Source organism: Lemur catta, chromosome 6 (genome assembly GCF_020740605.2).
Source record: "Lemur catta isolate mLemCat1 chromosome 6, mLemCat1.pri, whole genome shotgun sequence".
NCBI classification, from domain to species: Eukaryota; Metazoa; Chordata; class Mammalia; order Primates; family Lemuridae; genus Lemur; species Lemur catta.
The window spans coordinates 57,171,826-57,196,559 of record NC_059133.1 but is presented as its reverse complement, the minus strand read 5'-3'; the positions used below and the strand labels follow the sequence as shown (position 1 = coordinate 57,196,559).

General features: G+C 40.6%; 1 protein-coding gene across 9 annotated transcripts in view; it reads right to left on the bottom strand.

Annotated features, from left to right (window-relative positions):
• Positions 1–24,734, bottom strand: part of LOC123640372 (natural resistance-associated macrophage protein 2) — a 51,611-nt gene that overhangs the window by 5,482 nt on the left and 21,395 nt on the right. For 6 of the 9 annotated variants that reach the window (XM_045554924.1, XM_045554923.1, XM_045554917.1 and 3 more), the window contains 16 exons: positions 23,685–23,756; positions 21,799–21,947; positions 20,772–20,897; positions 20,272–20,391; positions 18,394–18,500; positions 17,788–17,858; positions 17,613–17,680; positions 16,385–16,540; positions 15,540–15,698; positions 13,754–13,840; positions 12,893–13,012; positions 12,604–12,753; positions 11,967–12,040; positions 11,225–11,378; positions 9,582–9,635; positions 3,460–4,011 (listed from right to left, as the gene is read on the bottom strand). In XM_045554924.1, the coding sequence (XP_045410880.1) occupies positions 3,934–4,011; positions 9,582–9,635; positions 11,225–11,378; positions 11,967–12,040; positions 12,604–12,753; positions 12,893–13,012; positions 13,754–13,840; positions 15,540–15,698; positions 16,385–16,540; positions 17,613–17,680; positions 17,788–17,858; positions 18,394–18,500; positions 20,272–20,391; positions 20,772–20,897; positions 21,799–21,947; positions 23,685–23,718 (1,707 nt within the window). In that variant the 5' untranslated portion in view covers positions 23,719–23,756 and the 3' untranslated portion in view covers positions 3,460–3,933. Of the gene's footprint in view, positions 1–742; positions 1,031–3,459; positions 4,012–7,825; positions 8,750–9,581; positions 9,636–11,224; positions 11,379–11,966; positions 12,041–12,603; positions 12,754–12,892; positions 13,013–13,753; positions 13,841–15,539; positions 15,699–16,384; positions 16,541–17,612; positions 17,681–17,787; positions 17,859–18,393; positions 18,501–20,271; positions 20,392–20,771; positions 20,898–21,798; positions 21,948–23,684; positions 23,757–24,734 lie in introns of those variants that run through there. The other 3 variants (XR_006735961.1, XR_006735960.1, XM_045554919.1) reach the window with 3 other exon arrangements.

Below are 24,734 nucleotides of genomic sequence, written 5' to 3'. Positions count from 1 at the left end.
TAGAATGGCTAATAAGTACATCAGAGAATGATCATGTTGCTGTTTAAAGTTGGTTCACCACTCTTCACCTCATTCTTATATAGAATCTTGAGTATTTTACCATAAATACAATGTTAACATTTAAGTATTTGTGTATTCATTTTTATGCTTTGAAGTGTTTCTAGACATACAAAGGTAAACTGCTAACAAATTCCACCCCCCAAGATGGCAAAGAATTTAGTCCAGAAGTGCTATTGCTAATGTGGTATGGCACTGTAGAAAACACAAGAAACCAAAGTAGATGTTAGTTATACTTGTGGCCTCAAACTCCTCTGTAATTGCCCTCGGGTTCTAAAAAATTAACTAGACTTTGTTGAAGTCATAAGTGTCTTGACTTAGGCATACTCTCAAAGATTCCAAACCTAAGAGAGAGAGCTGAAAAGAAAATCAGAGTTGTCACTGAAATAAAATCAAGAATAGTGTCTGGGCCCAGTGCGGTGGCTCACACCTGTAATCCTAGCACTCTGGGAGGCTGAGGTGGGAGGATTGCTTGAGCTCAGGAGTTCGAGACCAGCCTGAGCAAGAGTGAGACCCCGTCTCTATAAAAAATAGAAAATTTAGCCAAGTGTCGTAGTGCATACCTGTAGTCCCAGCTACTCAGGAGGCTGAAGCAGGAGGATCACTTGAGCCCAAGAATTTGAGGTTGCAGTGAGCTATCATGACACCACTGCACTCTAGCCAGGGTAACAGAGTGAGACATTTCCAAAAAAAAAAAAAGAATATAGTGTTTGTACTATATTCTGACCACTAAAAGATGATTTGTTGTCAGTATTTCCTTTTCTTCAGTGTTTGCTGTAATGGAGAGTTACACTGACAGGAAGGTGAAGTCCAGTATTTGGGGAAGGGAAAGATGTAGGAATATACGAAAATGTTTGCATTTTAGATTTTTTTTTTTTTTTTTGGAAATGTCTCAAACACTTTAGGAAGTCTTCAGGATGCCTATTTACCCGCATTAGCTTGGGTAAAGTGGGAAGGTCACTGCAGGAAGACCCTATAAACAGATAATATACCATAGTTTAATTTGCAATATACTTCCTGGGAAAACCTTTAGTAGACCAATGTTGTAATGTCTAAAATTGAGAAGGCTATTTTCATTGCCTATTACAACCCCTCATGCCTTACTTGCTGATTAAACTATTTCATATGTCTGGATATATAACTCTGTCTGCTTTTTATATTAGACCAACACACAGGTAGCAACAGCTGCTCAGTAACAATTACTTAATTGCACTTTTTCTGACATTCTGGTATACACTGTCAGAGCATCTTTTTACAAATTGACTCCATAATGCTGAACCCCAGGAACTGAGTGACTGTACCTAGGTTACTCTTATGATTGAATATATTAATGTTTGTATAATCACACTTAACATAGAAATCTAGATTTGTAAATCATAAATTAAAGAATGAGGCTGGGCACGGTGGTTCACGCCTGTAATCCTAGCACTCTGGGAGGCTGAGGCGGGCGGATTGTTTGAGCTCAGGAGTTCGAGACCAGCCTGAGCAAGAGCGAGACCCCATCTCTACTAAAAATAGAAAGAAATTATATGGACAACTAAAAATATATATAGAAAAAATTAGCCGGGCATGGTGGCGCATGCCTGTAGTCCCAGCTACTCGGGAGGCTGAGGCAGGAGGATTGCTTGAGCCCAGGAGTTTAAGGTTGCTGTGAGCTAGGCTGATGACACGGCACTCACTCTAGCCTGGGCAACACAGCGAGACTCTGTCTCAAAAAATAATAAATTAATTAATTAAAGAATGATTAAATGTTCTTAGCTTAGCAAAGTGCTTACCCAAGACTCATTCCTTAGACATCAACCTCCCTCTATTGGTTTTAGTATGATTCAGTTTGCTTTATTATAAAATTTTCTGATTGTAAGAGTTGTATGACCTCAGGGGTATATTTGTAAACTTTACTCTGTTCCTAGTAACATATAAAGAAGGGAGAAGAGCTATAGAAATCCCTTAAGTACTTAATCTCAGTTTAACCAACCACCTCATCTTTTGACGAAGTATGAAACAGGATATTTTTATTTTTTACTTTCCTTTCCCTAACATTCTCTGGTAATGAAACTACTGAAAAACGAAACTGCCCAGGGAGGGGGGAAAATCCAACAAATCAGTTCATCTAGAGTTGTCTTGTATAAAGAAACTAAAACATTGAAACTTATTTTGAGCCTCTTTTTTAAGTAAATAAGCTTAAAAAGTCAGTCTCAATTTTAAAATCAGAAGGACTCTAACCTGGGTTGCAGGGTTGCTGCTCTTACTATCTGAAGTTTCAAGAACCTCTGAAGTAGAGATGAAAGAATTTAAAGTGTCATTTTAGAAAAACCCCTGCCACTTTGAGGGCCAAACCATTCATTATAAATGAAGATGGGCAATATCCTGATTTAAAAAAAAAAAGTCTTATTGAAACATAGTAAGTTTTAAAATAAGGCAGAGAGGTCATACATTTAACTCTAAAGCTGAAAGAGGAAAGTGATGCTCAAAGTAACACAAAGGCTGCGGGTATGCAGACGAGGAGTGATGTGGTGGGGGCTATATCACCCTGGAGTATAAGCCTTTGAAAGCGGATGGTTGCCATGCAGTTCCAGCCAACTGCACTTCCATGCAGGAGGGCTCGGTACTGTGAATCTTCTCATTCTTCAATCAGAAAATCATGACAACACTTTCCACTTTTTAATGTGGAATTTTTTATTACAAAAATTTTAATGAAAAAAATTCCTGGTTAGGAAGGAGGGCCAAAAAAAAAAAATCTGTAATCTACATGTAGCAGGTGATTTATGACATGTGGACTAATCTTCCAAGTCCCCTAATACTAATCTCATACTACTTGGTATAAATATGCATTTTAAAGTGAAATGTTTAACAGTCCCTAGGAGATTCAACAATATAAATATTTGCCGCCCCTAGAAATAAACTTCAGACTTAGAAATGGTTTTTGGAGTATCAATGGGAAAAGTGGGAAGAAAAGACGTTGTAGAACTGTACAAACATTAAAAAGATTAACACCATCATTATCTTGCTTCAGGATTTACAAAATTAAATGTTAAAAGTTTCTTCTTTTTCTACCTAAAACTTGAAAGCCAGAATGGGCTGAGTTACAATGCAGCATGGAAAACTGATCATTGGTCAAAGTATGGTTTCTGGATCTTGTTACCAGGTATTAAGTTTACTCTTTGGCAAATGCTATCACATCTTTGTTTAATGACTACAAAAAAATTCAAGAAAAGTGACAATAACAAAGGCAATTATAATTACAAAGCAGGCTGACAACCAGGGTTCAATGATTGCCTAATAGAAGAAATGTTTTCTTTAGAAATGATGTGTTAATATCAGTATATATCAAGGATAGACTCTGGTCGAATAGGATTGAAGTGAAACTTAACTAGCATAGTAAAATATCACTTTACAAGATAGTCAACCTGACCAGTTCATTGTGAAAAAGAACATTATTCCCTGTCCTTTCTCACTTATAATCCAGACAAAACAAATATCTGATTTATCTGAACAATATTTTTTTAAAAAAATACAAAACATCTATCAGTTTTATATAACCTTAAAACTTTACCCAAACTGTATGTTCAGGTTTACATAAATATATATACCGCTATGTTTTTTAAATCCCAGAAGTTAAGACACAAGCCCATAGGGGTGTGTGCCCATCACAGGCCTTAACTCTGGCTATGGTGGGACTGTTGTGAGGCGGGTGGGTCTCTAACCTACACTTACAGCTACCAAGCTTTTAACACCCTTCCCATGAGGAAATCTTTGGTTTTTGTTCAAAACATTTGAACGAAACTCACCTCTGAACTAACAGAGATATGTTAACAGGACCCCTGGCACAAAAGGGCTTAGAAAAAGTGGTTCTTGTATCGTCTCTCAGGCTGTCAGTCATCTAGACACAAGTGAGTCAGCGTCCATGGCGTTCAGAAGGTAAAGTTCAGGCTGCGCTGTCAATCCCAGGTGGTACTAAGGACAAAAATACAGAAGAGGTTTAGAATGATTTTCAAGTATTTAGATACTGAAATTTGCACTTAAGTACCTAAAATCAGCATATCAATTTAGGCCTTTTTTTAGTACTGCTATATTGATTTTTATTTCCAAAAAGAAATGGCTTACAGATACACACATGAATGGCTTCTGATGTGTAAAATAATAGAAGCTGAAATAGTTAAAGGTAGAGATAGTGCCAAATATCCTCAGCAAAATTAGCACTCTATTCTTGTGACACACTGCCTCAAGATGGGTGCTTTTAGATCAGGATAATAAGAGTAAACATGCACTGAATGCTCTTGTATTTTAATATTGTATTAGGAATCAAATTTCAAATGGTCTAAATCTGAGCCCTATAATCCTGGCCCCATTATCCTTTGGCACCTGAGCAGAGAAAAGCCTTTCGTTAAAGACAAAAACATAAAATGGCATATGCTAAAAGAGAGAAAGATGACTTCCCAATGTTTGCCAGGCTGAATCAGAATCACCTAGACTGCTTTTAAAACACATGGTTTGTGTTGGGATCTGTGAAGTTACTTCTTTTTCCTTTTTCCTTTCTCCACAACAAACTTTGGGATAACATTGAGTCTTATTTTAGCCCTACTGTTATTACTTAGGGCTTTAGGAACCTTATTGTCCCTTGGCACTGAGTCTGTAAGTTAATGCAGAATGTAAACTAAAAATCTATGGGAAAGAAATATCCCCATTATAATCGCCACAGCCCGGTACCAGTCCATGGCCTGTTAGGAAACAGGCCGCGTATCACCACCTGAGCTCCACACCACCTGCCCCCTTCTCCACCCCCGCCTTGGTCCACAGAAAAATTGTCTTCCATGAAACTGGTCCCTGGTACCAAAAAGGTTGGGGACCACTGTAATGGAAAAGGTACTGGAGTTAGGGTCAATCCCTTAACTCCACCACTTACTATGACCTTCAGCATGTCACATACACTTCTAGAGCCTTATTCTATGTATTTGTAAAATGGGAATAATGCTACATTTGAAAATGCAAAGTATAATAATATACTATTTCATGTTAATCTTCAATAAATATATTTTTAAAACATTATAAATTGCCTTGTACAACCTCATAGGCTTGTTGTGATGACTACGTGAAGGTAACATAGACCAAATGATGCCCAAGATAAAACTATTCCCAACTAATGGGCTAGGAAGATACTGTGTTACACTGGCTTTAGGGCATGGACACAGCTCTTCAGACTTCAGCTTGCTTATTCACTTTAGAGTCTTAATCTCAGGCTTATTAACTAATAGCAATTGTCAGATTCACTGACAATTCATTGAAGCCTTTTCTGAAGTGAGCAAATGTGGTGGACTTCCTCATTATGCAGTAAGCAAGGGTTGCATTATTAGGCCTATGATGCTCACAGTGTATCATTTAGATGACTTGGTAGATAGACCCCTTCATTGCAGAAGTTTGTCACGTTGTTCTGAGACTTTGAGAAATGAGGCTAAATAGTACAGGGATAGGCTAAAATGCTTCCAGGGGCAGACTGGCAATGCAAATGAGTAAACTTTACTAACTAATAATTCTTGGCTATTGCTGGGGTAGGGCCACTGAGGGCCCTGCTCATTCTCTACACCTACCAGAAGCATTCAAACTTTTTAAAATTGTGCACAGGCCAAACAAAATTTACCAGTTGGCAACTTCTGAGCTAAAACATACTCCAGCACTAATCAGAGTATGAAGCAAATGCTTTGATGTGTTCATGTTCCTGGTGCTGTTACACAAAGCATGGTATTTTGACCCAACATGAAAGGCCTACATATTATACAGCATAGTTTGGGAATGAAAACATGGGTTCTGGAGTTGAGCTGTTCAAATGCCAATTGCCCACTTATTAGCAATATGATGTGGGCAAGGTAGTTTTGGCTTTTTTTTTCCCTGCCCCTCCCTCAGTTTTGGCTTTTCAGTTGACTCATCTATATGGAGGCTGATCCTCTTGTTATAGGATTAAATGAGATAATACAAGTGCGTAGGTCGGAACTAGCACATAATGAGTGCTGAGAGAAGCTGACACATTTAAATTCATTGGTCCTACCAATGAAGGAACAGAAGACATTCCAGATGGCAGAGCTAAAGAAAATATCTCAAATCAGGATCTTCAAATTGTTTTGCATCCTAATTTAGTTCTGAAATTAAACCCAATGGAGAGCTAAATGAGGAAGGACAACATGGAGAACAAAATTCTTCCCAGATTATTCCCATGGTGTTATTCAGCTCCCATAAGACAGGCAAGGAAAGCTTGCAACAAAGAAAGAGAAAATGAAGTTCTAGTGACACTCTTGGGACAAATCAAGTGCTTATATTTTTTTGTCATGTGTCTAGTGACAGGGCTAGTAGTTCACTATGGCTAAGCTTTGCCTTTTTTTCAATAAGTGATGCCAATATTTCCATTTATAACAAGTCTGCCAAAATTCTCATTGGTTTTTAAGCTAAATAATTTTGGTTTCTCTTCAAATATGAATTTTTATTGGTAGCATATATAGAATGTAAATGCCTACTTCAATAGTGAAACAAGACTATATAGATAGAAAAAATAGCTTATAATAGAGAAAGGCAGAACAAAATTTTTTCAAGTTTAAACATGGTTAATGGTGTGACCTTTAGTAACATGATTTCACTAAGAAATAAGTGTCTTAGTGTCTGCAATTAATCCATGCCTTCTGAGGACTAAACCTATTTATTTCTCTATCTCTTCTAAGGATGGAATCACTAATAGTGTGGGCTTAGTATGTCATTCCAGGTGGTAACTGATGTATCGGTATTATCAAGTTGTTAAAACCCCAATAATGAAGTATTTTAAGGTTAAAAAAAATACCCAGGAAACCAAATTGGAAAAATTTTTTTTTAATTACAAACCAAGTTTACATATTGTTAAATGGTTACTAAAAGCTCACTTGTAACCACTCCTAACACCACTAATGGGTCCTCACAGGAGCAAAACTGAAGCTCTTCCTCTTCCCCCTGTTCATTTCTAGTATATTGTAGCAGCACAATTATTTCATGTGACATATAAGGAGAACAAGGACTCATTAATATAAAGTATAATTGTATATCTTTAAACATTCCATACAAACGCACTGTGAAAAAGCACCACACATGCTGTGGAATAGAGGACTTAAATTTCTACGTGTTTTTTATTGCACCCAGCATACTGGTTGAAATATACTTTCTCTCTCTGAGGATCAAATGGAATAAGCTATGGTAGTGTTGTGAACACTGTAAAATACCACACAGTATTATAAAATGTCATTTAACTGGGAAGAAATTTTCTACCATTGCAAGTCATATATATAACCTTTAAAAGGATACTAGCAGGCCAGGCATGGTGGCTTATGCCTGTAATCCTATCATTCTGGGAGGCCAAGGTGAGAGGATTGCTTGAGCTCAGTAGTACAAGACCAGCCTGAGCAAGAGCAAGACCCCATCTGTACTGAAAATAGAAAAAATTACCTGGACAACTAAAAATAGAAAAAATTAGCCAGCCATGGCGGTGTGCACTTGTAGTCTCAGCAACTTGGGAGACTGAGGCAGGAGGATCACTTGAGATCAGGAGTTTGAGCTTGCTGTGAGCTAGGCTGGTACCACGGCACTCACTCTAGCCCGGGCAACAAAGTAAGACTCTGTCTCACCAAAAAAAAAAAAAGAATACTAGCAGCTTTTAGGTTTGTTCCTAAATGTTTGTGAATCTCAGACTGATTGAATCCACCCAGACCTGAGCAAAGGTAAATGTTGTCGTATATTTTTATGAAGAATTTTTTTCTGCCAATTCGGCCTTCACCTACTTCAGCCAGACAAAAGCTTAAGATGTCAGTCCCTGATTATCTTCACAGAATACCTTTACAACCAGTTTGGAGAATGATGGTGGTAGGGGGAGAGGGGCAGATATGAGGAGGAACAGTTAGGGGAATTGTCATTCATGATTCTGTACTCTATTATTTGAGAGGCCAGGAAAAATGTCTAGTCAGTAAAACACACTAGTGTACCCTTAATGCTTTGTAAGAGACAGTCCATCCAGTCTGAACTTTTCACTATGTGCAAAGTATCAGTAATAATGTCTTTGGGGGCTCAGATGAACAGAGAACATCAATCAGCCAGGACTCCAGAAGGAAAGCTCCGAAAATGAGAAGTCCTTCAATGCTATTCCCATTACTGTTCGCACCACGTCAATGGCTATAGAAGACTTTTGATTATTTATCTCCAGCAGACAAATGTGATTGATTTCAGATAACCACACAGTCTCAGGCTTCACATGTAAAAATGTCACAAGTGGCTAAAGGATAGCAGTTGCACGCTGAAGACACCCATGTCCTCTGACTCCAGAGCTCCACCATCTGGTCTCAAAGTTTTTCCCTCTGAGGAAACAGCTGTAGAGAGGTAGCCCAGTTCAACCTTGCTGACACACAGAACATTGCAACCACAGTGACACCTACTGACTTGCTGAGAGAGAGAGAGAGAGAGCAGGCTTTGCAATGATTAGCTCCACAGCTCCTGAGACTTGCCTGACAAGTCATCTTGGGCAGGAGGCAGAGTGGTGCATCAGAACAACATGATGAATTCTGGTGAGACGTGGCTTTTAGGAATAAAACAGATGGCTCTTCTTCCTCCTGTGAGTCTTTTCTCCCCACCCCCAAAATCTCATGAGAATGTCAGTTCATAAATGCTGCCATCTTTTTCTATCACCGCCCTCCTGGAGGAGGAAAGTCAAGGTTTTACAACTATATGTGCTCAAGACTAAATATCATCAGGAGAGCTCTATACTAACACGAAGTTTATTAAAATCAGGACTCCCAAGAAAATGCTGATAAGCTTTCAATCTCTGAGGAAGATCTTCAAAAGGTGATTAGTAACTACCACCTACAGGGGAGTTTTGCTAGTTGTCCATTTTTCACCTTCTTTGTTTTCTCACCCCTTTTAACTTCCACTGAGAAACTTATACTTCATCTGGATGACCACCCTAGTTGAGATTTTTGTATGATTACAATAACTGAAAGGGTATGCATAAGAAGAATTAATCTGCCTTTGAAAATCCAGTCTATTTTGGTAAACAAAACTTATATACTCATTCTCTTGTTTGTATTATGAAAAATGTTTTGCACTTTCTGAAAATTTTTGAAACATATGGCCTGGTCAAGAATCATGCACAGATGATTATCTCTCAAAGGGATAAAACAAGCTAGATAGCCCTTAGGCAGCTACTTAAGAGTTTAGTGTTGGAATGACAGTAGCAAATGTCAGCTTTTCAAAGATCCTACCTAATCCAGTTACCAGGTTAGGAGATCAAGAAAAGAAAAATAACTCCATCTTTCAAACACATATGAAAGAAGGTCTCCCCCAACCAGCACTTGAGTCCTAAATGCAGTCTGTGCATCAGCACATACTTTGAGCTATGTTCACACAGTAAACCATAGAAACACACTGGCTCTGATGGCTACCTGCAGGAGACAGACAGACTAATCCAGTGTTTACTTAGCATAGCCACCGGTGGCTTCTTCGGTCAGCAGGCCTTTAGAGATGCTTACCGTGTGCCCACAGTCCAGGAAGGACATGCCCAGTGCAATCAAGCATTGCCAACTCTGAAAGATAAAATATGGTCATCACTCACCAGGCTCTTTGAAGAGCCCTCTTACCCACCATGACTGCTCATACAGCTGCACAAATGCAAACCTGTTCTCTTCCTTGAATATCCGGCTTTGCCCTTCTTCTACCACCACAGGTTGCACAAGTCATTGTCCCAACCCCACTCTTCCTTCAAACAATCCTGAAATCTGTCTTCCTCCACATAGTTTCTCCACACTATTATCAATACTGAGTTCTCTCTGTCCTACTGCTTTGTGCTTGGGGTTTCTTTTATCCAACTGGGCATTCCCTGAAGACCACTTTTCTCCAGTCCTCCCCGTTTCTTATAATGGGGAGAATGAATCACAGATTAATCCAGCTGGCATAGTCTCCTGAGCTGCTCTGTGAAGCTCCTATTTTGGAGCTAAACAGCAGTATACTGCTGTAGAATCAGCCCTCACCTCTAAAACTGGGTCTTCAACAATCTCACTAGTCTCAGGCTGACTGAGGACAACTTTGCACCTTCATATCCAATTTGCGTTATGAAAGGATTCCCCTAACTTCTGCAGTGAATTTTAGAAAACAATTCCTGTCAAGGACACAATCAGTTCCTTGTTTTTCCTTGAAGTCAGTCCCTAGATCATAGAGTCAGCACAATCTTTGTGTGCACAAGGTTTACTGGGAAGAAGAAGAAAAGAGATACATCAATCCAAAGTATTTTTCAATATTTACTAAAGTGATTTTTCTCAATCAAGTACCTAGCGTGTGGCATATTGGCATGGGGACCAGGTAAGTCTTCTACATATCAACAGCAGGTTTCCACCCTCCATCTTTAGCCATTCTCTGTACTAGATATGGCATAAACTCTGCTGTTCCTTATCCCTAACCCTTCTAGTTTTCAAAGAAACCTGTATAGTGCAGAGAGAAGGACTCGCTGCTGTTGTTGCTTTGGCTGTTTTTCATTAAAGTAAGCAAAATTAAAGAAAATTTGGAAAACAGAGAATATATCCATAATCTCACCTTCCTAAGACAATTACTATTACTATTTTGACATAATTTAGACAAATTTTTTTGATAATGTGTGTATAAATTTTACATACCTTTTCCTTATAGCTATGGTTTTATAACCATGCTTTGTAAAAAGGACTCTAGAATATCCAACGAGAGAATCTCTCTCCTTGGTCAGCTAGTAAGTGGTAAAGTGGAGCTGGGCTGTGCACCCACATGTGTCCCACCCCAAAGCTCTAAATCACACTGCACACCCATTCTCCAGCTCCATCTTGTACTACTCTCCGCCCTCTGTACTGCTACCCTCCTTGTACTTCCTCAAACATACTACACTCTGCTGTTAGGAATTATTAAGAATGGAAACCATATAGAAGTAACAGAAATCAAAAAATGACAGATCTTAGGAACCAACGTGAGTTTTATGGTTAGAAATATTGTTTCATAAATAGCTCATTTGACAACTCCATATAAATTGACTCAACAACCTGCAGGTAGATTGCTATGTGCTCTTTTGGATCTGTTCACTTCTGAATGTCAGTCAGTCTCACTTCTGCCATCCCTGGAACCTGTGCCCCTACCACCTCCAGCCTGGACTTACCAAGTAGAACACAAAGCCCAGATAAGCCACACTGACCACAGCAGCCACCACGTATAATGCCACATGACCTAGTTCCTGGACATAAATCACTACAAAATACATGTTGATGGAACAGATGATAAGGACCAGGATCCCGCCTGCAATCCTCCAGCCTCTGTAAAGGAATGAGCACAGTCACTGATGGATTAGTCCAACCCAGCCATACACAGAAAAGGAAACTGCATCTTATGGGGTAAACAGGAAAGGAGGTAGAGGCACTTAAAAATGAAGTGAAAATTGGTTTTTATTATGTTCCAATTTAGGTCAAATGGGCCAAAGGTAGACCATGATAGGGAGAAAGAGGGGAAAAATACCACCAAATAATCCGTAATATTTATGTCCCTAGAAATGCAATAATACCCATATATCCTTTAAAGGAATATATATAAAGGTACTAGCTTATACCTTTCTCATTAAAATAAATTAACAAAGAATTAAGGTACCTCAGACGTCAGTGGCTGCAGTTGAAGAGTTAAAGGCTTGAAAGCTGAACTTTTTCCCCCCTGAGATGAAAAATGTGCTTTCTCCTTTGCTACATTCACAGTCTCCATTTTGTAAGCCTAAGAGGAGCTGTGGAGCTAGCAATCGCCTCTCAAAGCATATAGCTCCCCTATGTGAATCATTTCTCACTGGCCTCTTGGATGATGACAGCTTTTCCCACATATCACTATGCCCTCTGGGGAGCTAAGAGGACAATACTCACATTCCATTGGCAAAGTCACTCATTACTGGCCGCAAGCTTGTAAACGTGAGGATGGGTATAAGAGCAAAGGGAAGCTGGAAAAGAAAGAAGTAAGATCAGATGGGGCTACCAGGGGTCCTCATATCACCCTAGAGAACCATGTGGCTAATGAAAGGGAAACATGAACCCTGCCTCATCTTCTCCATGAGGAATGATAATCATTCCGACATGCTGAAGCATTTTGTTGAATCTGTACAGCTGTCATACACCTAGCATCAATTAAGATCCCAAGTGTCTTTTTGTCTTTACAATATTTGCATGTGACTTGTCTTCTTAACCTCTACAGGACCTAGCACAGTGTCCTATATGTTCACTTAATGGTAGCTTGGATTAATGAACTGTAATTTTGTGTTCTACACGTCAGTAAAGCTCACAATTCCCACTCAACAGGCTTAAAAACACCAATCCATTTCTAAAAGCTTTTTGGATGCCAGGAATTTCACATACGTTTACTGCAGACCGTGCCTCTTTCTTCCTCTCAATTTCCCCCCAGTACCCAGCACTAGGCTTAGTACCCAGCACTAGGCTTATTACCCAAGGACAGTACATAATGCTGCCTGACTAAATGGGATGCGAGTTGCCCCAGCTCCCTCCTCACCTGTAAGCTCTGCAGAACGTTCAGGAAATCATTCATCCCTGTTAGATGCTCTACATCTTGGAAGACAGCAACAAGCAGAGTGGGAATGATGGCAATAGAGCGGGTCAGAATCACTCGGGCAAAGCGTGACCATTTTAGGTTCAGGAATCCCTGGAAGAAAATACAGAGCAGGATTAAGGTCTGGAACAAGGAACAGAGAAAGGTTAGGGAGGTTCAGGATAGACCTCAGAATCACGGGATTAAGAAGTGACAGAAAGGGCTGTGTCTCTCTATTCCATGCCACACGTACCTCCATGACAAACTGGCCAGAGTAGGTTCCTGTCATGGTGGAGCTCTGTCCTGCAGCCAGGATGCCCACTGCCCAGATGTACAGTGCAGCAGGCCCAAAGTAACATCCCAGCACAATACCCTGGGAGAGACAAGGAAGAAAGAAATCTTTATGTCAATAATCTATTTAGACAAGTCTCAAAACAGCATTTCTCTCTGGTATTTCTCCCTCTTCTTTGCTATGCACCACCTACACCAAGGCGTGCCTGGCCCTGTCCCAGAAGCTCGGCTCAAGTGCTGACCTCATTCTAAAGGCTTTCAATCTAAACTTTACTAGATGCTCCTTATTCCTCAGCCTAGTCCCTTTCTCTTTTCCAAGCTTCTGAAGCCTTCATTTCCTCTGTTTTAAGTATTGAAAAAAAAGTGGTCTACACCACACCACACTTCCCAAATATATTCCTTAACACATTATGCTGGAAAATGGTAATAGGAGGGCAGGGAACGTTCAAAGAAATCTAGGAAATGCGGTGTACTACATATTCTACTCTTGGAGGATCACAATATAAGCAGCATAAAGGGACTGAGAGAGCCCAGCAACGAGCACTTTACTAAGAACACTTCTTTAGGCACCCCAATTAACATCCTGTAGAACACTATGCTATCAACATGAGTTTCAGAAATGCTGGTGTACTATTCCTCTTTTCAGCTGATCCTCTGTTCCCTCCCATGTAATCCAAAATGCTTGTCTGGCATCTTGACTTCTGAAATAAATGACACCCCAGGGGAGATATGCTCAGATCTGAAGCAAACTCACAGAAAAGACCAGATAATATGAGAAGAATATTGATTCAGAAGCAAAGATCACAAATCTGAACATGCTTACCCCTTTGTAGATGTCCACAGCCAGTGTTGCGTTATCGTTAGGAAAGACGCCAGCATGGGGACTGCTGCTATTTTGACAGACTTCAACCTAGAACCCAAAGCAGTTCAGGAGCAACTTTAGTTTTAGAAGCCAGGACCAGATAAGAGCTCTCCTACAGATCATACCCAGTCACGTATGAGAGGCAGGCTGGAGGGAAAATGCTGGAGACAGGTTGTGATGGGGGCAGAGACGGTCAGCAATATAACTTGGAGTCTTCCTCCATAATCTTTCTACATCCCTAGGTCATCAAAAATCTTTACTGAGTTAAGAGTGTGCATGGTAATACATAAATGCTGGGGCATTGTAAATGAGGACAGGAGGAAAGGCTTGTAAGAAGGCTTCAAACATGAGAGAACTCCCAGACAGATAGCCCTTAGTCAAAGCAGACAGCAGTCAGAGGTCTTTTGGATGGGAGACAAATGGTGATCAAAACCACATAGGCAGGCCGGGTGCAGTGGCTCACACCTGTAATCCTAGCACTCTGGGAGGCCAAGGCAGGTGGATCGTCTGAGCTCAGGAGTTCAAGACCAGTCTGAGCAAGAGTGAGACCCTGTCTCTACTAAAAATAGAAAGAAATTAGCTGGACAACTAAAAATATATAGAAAAAATTAGCCGGGCATGGTGGCGCGTGCCTGTAGTCCCAGCTACTCGGGAGGCTGAGGCAGGAGGATCTCTTGAGCCCAGGAGTTTGAGGTTGCTGTGAGCTAGGCTGACGCCACGGCCCTCTAGCCCGGGCAACAGAGCGAGACTCTGTCTCAAAAAAAAAAAAAAATACTTTTAAAACCACATAGGCAGTTAGAAATCAAGACAATACAGACAGCAGGTGCAGTGGCTCAAGCCTATAATCCCTAGCACTCTGGGAGGCCAAGGCCAGAGGACTGCTTGAGCTCAGGAGTTTGAAACCAGCCTGCGCAAGAGTTGAGACCCTGTCTCTACTAAAAATAGAAAAATTAGCCAGTTATCATGGTGTGTGCTTATAATCCCAGTTACTCAGGAGATCGAGGCAGAAGGATCCCTTCAGCCCAGGAGTTTGAGGTTGTAGTGAGCAAAGATGACACCATTGCACTCTACCCATGGCGGCAGAGGGAGACTCTGTCTCAATAAAAAAAAAAAAAGGAAATTGAACCTCACTTACTCCCTCTAAAACAAAAAAAACAAAAAACAGAGGATACAGAAATCAAAATGACAAAACAGCCCAGGTGTGATGGCTCTTGCCTGTAATCCCAGCACTTTGGGAGGGTAAGGCAGGAGGACTGCTTGAGGCCAGGAGTTTCAGACCAGCGTGGGCACCAGACCAAGACCCCTTCTCTACAGAAATTAACTTAAAATAATTAGTTCGGTATAGGTGGCACATGTCTATGGTCCCAGCTACTTGGGAGGCTGAGGCAGGAGGATCACATGAGCCCAGGAGTTTGAGGTTACAGTGAGCTATGATGATGCCATTGCACTCCATTCCTGGATGACAGAAGAAGACTCTGCCTCCATAAAAAACAAAACAAATTCTGTCTTAGTCCCAGTTTCTGTTTTCTATTTGTTGACTTCTCCCAATCAAAAGCTGAGAAAGATGGGCCTAGATTTGATCAGCCCCAAGATTGTAGAGTCTGACTGGTACACAGTGACTTTAGAGGACAGCAGGGAGGCTAGAGATCTATTCCCCCCCCCAGCTCCATGTCATTGTATTTTCCTACCACGTGACAGTCTCCACTTTACCCTCACATTCACTACCACCCATGACCCTGTTACTCACCACCTGCTCGTTGGTTTTCTCAAAAAATGCTTCAGCAAAGACTGAGACAACAAAGACGTTGATGATGAAGGAAACAAAGAGAGCAATGCAGGATTCAATGAAAAAGTACTTATTGGCTTCTCGAACTTCCTGTTTATTATTCCGGTTTACCTGTCTAGACTAGAGAGATAATACCAGTAGTTATTTTTTGACCTGTTGGAGCAAATTTCCTTGTAGCATTTCAGGAGTTGGAGTCAGCTGAGAGATTCAGAGGGTAAATAATTGACCAGATGAAATGTGAGAGATCTAACACTCACCTACATCCTAGTTCACTGAGTAATTAAGAACTTCATGCTCTTTGATGGTATTGCACACCCCAAATAGAGAACAGAGACTAAGTGACTACAGAGTTCTCAGTTATTGTAGCTGGAAGGACCACTGACCTATAAACACCTGATTTCAGTTCTACGGGGTGTATAATACTAATTATAAAGGCTGCTGAAATCTCCCAGCAAATTATTATGTAAGACTTACTAGTAAAATCCTAGTTGGACTGCGGTACTCCTGACTTCCACAAGGCCACTCGTGCTTTTTAAATTTAAACACAAGAGGCTTGGTGTACCTTCAGACCTTTTATGAAGAACTTTAGTCCCACCTTCTCTGTGGGGCCAGTAATCTCTGGTCAGTTTGGCCATAAAAACAAGAGTCCAAGTTCAAGCATGTAGAGATTATAAATGTCCAGGTTTGGAAAATAACTTGTTCCTTCAGGGCTCTGATAGTTATAAACTAACGCTGTGTCACTTGCAGTTAAAGAAAAAGATCTCATCAACTACATAGGAGGCCACTGAGATAAGGGCCTTGCTCACCTTGACTAAGGCAGAATGCAGGTACATGTTGTGTGGCATGATGACAGCTCCCACGATGCCCACAGCCTGCTGGATCTGTGGGGTGTGACAGCCTGAACAGGATGGCACGAACATGCCCTTCAGTACCTGGCTCTGGCTGGGTTTCACTGTAACATACTACGTGCCAACAGAATAACCATTAGCCTTCCCTGGACATGAGACTGGGGGAGTAACATAGTACTAGGTAACACTCAGCAACGTCTTCTTCTGCAACTCCCTATGATAATGAGGAATACAGAATCATCAAAGAACCAAGCAACATAAGGGACTTCCTACCGGGTGTCATAGAATCTAGGACTGGAGTATTGAGATATTTTACATCATATTTTAGATACACAAAACAGATGTGTATAGAATGTAACTGATATTCAAAAGAAATGAAATGGCTAAGGAGATTACTGTTATTAGCTTCACAGCAATTCCTATGAGACAGAACCAAGACACGGAATCAATTCTCGCATATATCTACTTATCCTGCTTCTGTTCACCTATGTTCATCTAAAAATCACTTGATGTTTCCACTAGTGTGTACTCAGTCTCAATCATAAATACTTCTCATACATACTTTTCCCTGGCTTAGCATTTCTCTTGGAAGCCTTTGGATGAGATGCATAATCTACTCATAGATTTTTTTAAAGTTCATCCAGGCCGATAAGCAGAAATCAGTTATAACAACTGGACATGTAGAGGAGCTAATACTGCAAGTAATGGTACTGGTTACTAGGAGTGCCTGGGTTGGGGTAGAAACCAAGAAACATCCAGTATATCCCCTATAGTTCATCAACTCTTTTTATACACAGAAAGTTCAAGCTCAATTAATATAAATCAGGATGAGCAAAAACAGAATTCCTCTAAGTAACAGCCAAGAAGCACCCTGCAACTCCTTCTCTAAACCTCTCCAAGTTGTTCTATTATCAGGATGGCCAACGTGTGACTAGGAAGTCTAGTCTGGAAAGCCCTAGGAAGTCTAGTCATTTTTAACTTAGTAATACCCACAGGCCTTTCTGCACACTAATCTTTGGTATAAATCAAATTTTCTCAAAATTGGCCCAGGATTGAATTGGCTTTTTGTTGATAACTGATACAATTAAACCATCCTGGCATAATTACTGTCTTTTATAATGAAAGGCTAAAAAAAAAATACCCATCACATCTTATAAAGCTAATGAATATAGCCTATAACACTTGCCTCATATCCAAAGGTGAGGGCCATAACAGTGATAAGAAACCCAAAAAATGCTTCTAGCTTCCGCAAGCCTAAAGGAGACAATGCAGCAGTCAGCTCACAGAAGGCAGACTTCCCCAGCAGCCACATGAAATAAAGCAGCTCCTTTTACTGACCCCGCCATTGCCACTCTCCTTACCATATTTGTCCAAAAAGAGAAACACAAAGGTATCTGCAATGGTGATGAGGACTCCACCCCATAGAGGAACCCTAGGTCAGAGATAAGAAATGGACAGCAATGAAAAGAAAGGAAACATTGAAAAACACTTTCTTCCCACCAGCTCTCTAGATACAGAAGATTTCGAAAAGCCAGGACTTACGGGAGAAGGGACAGTGGTAGGAAACCAGACCTTGGGTAGTTTAAGATAACAGCACCAACTTGATTACATTCATTCAAACTTTGATTGAGAGTCTACTATGTCAGATATTTAGGATACAAAGCTGAAAAGTATAGGTGTTACCCTCAAGGAGTTCACTATCTAATGGGATACACTAAGAAACAAATAAATAATTATAACAGAAAATACCACACTCTATAAGAGAGGTATATATAACGCACCATGGGAATGAAAGACGTAGAGCCTACATGTTCTGAGGGAGAGGAAGGTAGCTCCAGAAAGCTTCCACAGAACAGATAATAATTGAGTTGAATCTTGAAAATTAAAAATGAGTTGGGTTTTTGTTTTCACCTTTGCTTTGAAACCCACTGAAACACGGATTACTTTCTAGAGGAAAATCCTCTTACCTTCCTAAAGACAGAAGATTGATGGCAATGGCTGAGCCAATGACTTCTTGCATATCTGAGCCAATAATAGCCAACTCCACCATCAGCCACAGGATGATTCGTGGGACCTAAACACCAAACAATAGAAAGACATGGTTCTTTTTTTTTATTTTTTTAGACACAAGGTCTCAATCTGTATCAGTCTATTGCCTAGGCTGGAGTACAGTGGAATAATTATAGCTCACTGCATCCACAAACTCTGGGCTCAAGCCATCCTATTACCTCAGCCTCCCAAATAGCTAGGAATACAGGCAAGCACCACCACAACCTGCTAATTTTTAAAATTTTTCATGTAGAGACAGGGTCTTGCTATGTTGCCCAACCTGGTCTCAAACTTGGGGCCTCCAGCAATCATTCCCCTTGGCCTCCCACAGCACTGGCATTACAGGTGTTGAGTCACTGAGCCCGGCAAGACATGGCTCTGATCAATCATTTCCAGGAACATACCCTGTATATGTTAGAATTCATATTTTTAGCATTGACTCATAAATTGTCCTTTGTAAGTCTCCAGACTAGAGATGAAGTATCAGAACTTGCCTCTACTCAGCCCATCACTGCACTGTGGCTCCCAGCTGGAGAAGGAAAGTGGCTTCCACATGGCAGAGTCTGTGAACCAAGGTCAGGGTACCAACTGATCTTACCTTTTCCTCTTTCCTTTCCACTCAAGAAATGAATGGGACTTCCTTTCATCAATTTCTACTTAGTTTCCTGCCTAAAAACAATCCTCAAAGTTTTGGGAGAGAATAAGGATGCTAAAATAGGGATCAAGAGAGACTAGGAACTGACTGCAGGACAAAACATCTATGCTGACCATAGCTGAGAAGACAAAACAAACATGAAAAGGTTGGGGTCATTTTTAATGTAATAACAGTACACAAGCAAGTGAGAAAGAACAGATATGCAAAAGGACTCAGGGTGAAATGGTTGGAAATGGGTGGCATATAACAAAGTAGGAAACTAATAAGGCCAAACAATCCAGATGAAAGACAAATTTAGTTATGCTGGCTCACTGAAGCCATAAAAAACACCCGCAGATACCAATTGTCCAAAAAATATCTTGTCACAACAAAACAACTATTAACATGCATGAAGAAAGAGAAGCTAGTAGAAATTACAAATTACAAGGTTTTTTGAAAAGCAGATAAAGATATCTTTCGCTCATAGCCAGGAAAGGAGATTAAATATTGAGGACAAACAAGAGGCAGATCAATATCTTATGTAAAGATGAAACTCGGTTAAAAATGTCTTCCAGACGCAGGGTTCATTCCTGTCTTACGTGACAGTAAGAAAGTCCCATAATGTCCAGAAGGAAGTTACAGAGGATAGTGTAATCCCCATGGTGAGGATAAATCAAAAAATAATTATTAGCAAATCCAAAGATCCTTATACTTTGTATATACTTTGTAAGAAAAGGAAAAAAAATTTACCTTTTTCAAAGTGATGGCAAAGTCAAACAAAAAAGAAGAGATACATATATAAGGTAAACTGATGAAGCGACATAGAGGTATGAATAAAGTGCTTGGACAGAGTATCCCCTCCCCCACGGGCTGGGCATTGCTAGATGCCAGGAGCTAGAATGAATGGTAAATGTTTACTCAAACACAATTTTTCTAAGGAAACGTTCTGGGGAAAAAGTGAATCTCAAGTTTGATTTTAAACAAGGGAAACAACATGGCTTGGTAGCAAGAAAAATTATAGAATTTCCCTTGGGTCTTCCATTCTTCAGGGCGACAAGCCCCCAGTCCTCCACTGTCTCAGTATATAGTGGGGCCAGCACATATGCCAGACACAGATTCCTATGATATGGGTGAGAGACAGACAGGACAGTACATTGCTCACCTTGGGATACTGACGGTGACATACTTCAGCAAGATGCAGCCCAGTGACCACTCCCAGTCTAGCTGCAAGTCGCTGGAGCAGCAGCCCCACAATGGTGGCCAACAGCAGGACCCAGAGCAACTAAGAAGAACAAAACCCCATTACATTCATTAGACACCTGTTTTTTTTTTTTATTTGTTTGTTTGGCCACGTGAATAGGAAACACTAAAATTGAGGGAAAAGCCAAGGTCAAGAATCAAATGCTCTGAGTTCTATATCAGGTTTTGCACATGACCTCCTAGGTCACCTTGTACCTTTCTGAGCCTCAGTTTCTCCCATTTGCAGTTTCTCCTTTGTTAAGAAAACTATGTGGGTAAAATAAAAGACCAGATGGGGAGTACTTTACACCTGAGTGTCACAGCCAATAAAGCATCTGTATGTAGCCCCTGAGGCTGCTATCCAACACGGATATCAGGGTATATTGTGTGTTTACAAGGACAGTGGTAGGACTAGATGTTCACCTTAAATCCAGCCACTGCTCCAGACTGCAAATCGGATTCAATGTTTCCCGGATCCAAGTAAGCGATGCTCATAAGAAAGCCTGGTCCCGTGAAAGCCCAGAGTTTACGAAAGCTAAAACAAGAGTACTGAACAAAAAAGGAAAAGAGATTTAACTACATATCACTTCAAAACTGATGATCTAATTTATCTGTTATCACATATGAAGCAACAATATCAGCTTCACAAGAACAGCTTCACAATTTAGCATATTGGATGTTGTGTGTGCCCAAGTTCACTTCAGTCCTATATACTTTTTATCGCTAAGCTGGCCACTTCTCTGTCCATGTCAGGGCCAGTCCCTTACCTGCTCTTTCCATCAGTCTCTCATTCTAAAACCAGAGTAACAATATCAGTAGCTCTGTGCCCAACCACTTCCCAAACAGGACAAGAGGCACCATTAAAAAAAAGGAAACTAAAACATAGCACCTCTTGTATTTTCCTGGATAGAGCTTGAGCCCATCCTCTGAAGTGGGGTATCACAAGAATGGAAGAACAGGCACCACATGTACTCGCCATCAAACTGGCACTGACTGATCAACACTAAGGTGCTCACACAGTAGTAATATTCTTTGGGGGTACGGGGGTTGGAGGTGGGTAAACTCACAACTAATGGATGTGGTGGGCATTGTGGCAAGGGGAAAGGGCACGTATCAAATCATGGTTGGGATGTGGCAAAGTCATAACGTGTAACCAAATGTTTGTGCCCCCATAATTTCCTAAAATACACACACACACACACATATATATACACACAAAAAAAAAGGAAACACAAAATTCATATTTTCCTAATCAAAAAATGCTCACTACTGCCACCTGGCAACCATTTTCAAGGCCTTCGTTTTCCTTAACAGTTTCAAATTATTTTGATTACAGGACAATGTCTGCCAAAATTAGACCTGAGGCTATGGAGTTTCAGTCATCCAGCAGATCTTTCACTCATAGGCTTTCCCAAACAATAGCATTCCCCGCTAAGGACTCTTTACTAACCTCCTCCTCAGGAACAGCGATCTTCTCATTAAAGTAGGTGTCAAAGGGCTCCTCTGAGTGCTCCCTGGACTGTGGAAGAGAGGAGTTACTGTAGGCAGGGTTGAAGGCACCAAGACTGGCAGTGTCCCCATGGTCTCCAGAAGCATTCTCTGAATAAAATATTTGAGAAGAAATTAATAAGAATGAACAAAACATACTAACAATTCATCCTTAATATACTGAAATTAAATCTTTTTAATACCTAAATGTATAAGAGACCAATCTGACTCTAACTCAATTTATTTTTAATAGTTTATTTTTATCTTTTGTTGTTTTGTTTTTCTTTTTTGAGACAGGGTCTCGCTTTGTCTCCCAGGCTAGAGTGTAGTGGCATCATCATAGCTCACTGCAACCTCAAACTCCTGGGTTCCAGTAATCCTCTTGCCCCAACCTTCCAAGTAGCTGAGACTATAGGCATGCGCCACCATGCCCAGCTAATTAAAAATAAATTTTTTTTTGTAGAGACAGAGTCTCGCTATGTTGCTCAGGCTAGTCTCAAACTTCTGGCCTCAAGCAATCCTCTCACCTGGCCTCCTAGCATTACAGTCATGAGCCACTGTACCCAGCCTTATCTATATTTTTAAATATTTTTTTGGATAGGTAATACATTCACATGTCAAGAATTACAAAAAAGCCTACACGAATAAAGTTCCCTCTCACCCCTTCCCTCCATTCACTCAGCTCTAGATCAGTTTTAACATTAATTTCACATTGGTTTTCCTACTTCCTCACTTGTATTCTTACTTGGTAATTTTTAGAACCATTCCATTTTCCTCTAAAAACACTGATATCTAGGGTTCAAAATAGAACATTCCCAGACCAGCCCCACTGGTAACCTAAAATCTTAACTTTTAAAAGAAAAGAACTAGGTCCGTCCAGTGGAATGCACACTCCACCCCCATTATTTGGTGGGATGTACTCAAAGAATCATCCTTGTACATTATACCTCCATCAGGCTTCCCAAAAAATGTGGAAGTTGCAAAATCCTGCCACAGTTCAGGCTAATTTAAAGCTGCAGGGAAACCACCAAGCAGGAACCCTTTGCACCCTGAGTGCGCCTTGCAGTGAAGTGCTGCTGGTCACGGGGTGCCAGCACCCTTGTGATACCGGGGCTCATCTCAGACTGACATCAGTGTTTCCCCAAGTTCTGCATTTGTAGCTAATCTTAAATGTAGGGAGAGGAAGGACTGGGAGAAAAGGGATAATTCACCAGAAATATATAAAGCCCAGTTTCCTGCAGCCATCAAATGGCTATTTTGAATCACAATGTTCTAATCTCTGTATTTCTAATAAATCCTTATAACCTCCCATTACAAAAGCAAGGGCTTTCTTTCTATAGGGAACAGACCCACATCACCTTAATTAAGTGGCCCTGAATTGATGAGGAAATTTACAGAAAAGGAACAGAAATTCCTAAGGGGAAGCTCAGATTTAGGAAGAAATAGTCAAAGCCCTCAAGAAGCTCCAGTCAAATGCAGGTATAAGGCACCCGCCTGGTATTTAACTGCTCCATACACACCTGAAAGAAACATCAGGGAAGTGCCACCAGCAACCAAAGCACTCCAGAGGGTATCATGCCAGGTCTGGGAATACTCTGCCTTTGCAAGATTACTTCTATAGAAACCAAACTTGTGGCTAATCTTAGCTCAACTCAGAATTGGAAATAAGGTATGAAGGCAGGTCTCTGTGGTTACAAATCCATTCTCATTTACAATCTAAGTCACAAGACGGTGACTGCTGAATGCAGTTATTGGAATAGATGACGAGAGGGAAAATATGGTACATTTCTGGTTCTGACATAAGCCTAATTCCAAATAAAAATTAGACAACACAAAGCTGTAAATTACCATCTGACATCTTCTGTTCAGGACCCAACACCATGGTGGATACCTGAGGCCCCGAGTTCTTGGAATAGGATTCTGGAAAGGAGAAAAGGGAGGGAGAATTAGCAAGAACACACTAACAAGTTCAGAACCAGCATTTTGTTACTCTATACGACTGAACCCTTACTATGTGAAAAAAATAATTCTTCTACTGAATTAGATAACCTTGAAAATAATTAGTTTTCAGAACATGATTAAGAGATATTTAACAAAAACAGAAAAGTCTTAGTCACATTTTTACTGGCAAGACTTCAAACCCAAATTGAAGCAAAGGTATTGTAGTGGGACAGGCAAATACTTTTTAATAAGCGTCCACAGAGAGGCTGCTAGGCAATTACCCAATCTCTGCCTTTGCCTCCAGATTACCCCAAATGTCTGAAACCAGACTGTTTTCCCCCAATTTGACAAGATTTTAAGGACAGAGATCTATAACTGTCTTTGCTCTAAGAATTTAAGCCCATGGACCAACCTTTTGGAAAGGGGGGGAAAAGCACCACACCAGCATACTAGTAATGGAGGGCCACTATTTCGCAGCCTCAAATTTTCCTAAGGAAAGACTTCATTTACAATGTTCCAGTCCTCATTCTCCAACCCTCTGACAAGCAGGAAAAGAAACTAATCACCCATGACCCAGCCCCTCCTGAGATCTCAAGGGGAGCCAAAGCACCAGCAGGATTAGGTCTGTGGGATGCCAGCACTTCTCTAGGTCCTACAACAAGTAACTTGCAGGGGGTCAGGGTGAGGGTGGGGTTCTCAGATGTCCAGCGTCTGCTAAGTTTAATTGGGGGGAGGGGGAGATATTAGCAAGCCCATTTGGCCACAGATTTATGGCATATTCTCCAGTCAGCCTCACCAATAAGGCTAATTTTTAACATTTCTATCTACTTATTATAGAATCTACTTATCAGTTCATTCCAAATTTAGAAGGGGGAGGACAAGGTAGTATTTATTGATTTCCTCCCCCTATTAAATCCCAATAACTATCCTACTGAAAAAGTGATGAAGCCTCTCTTA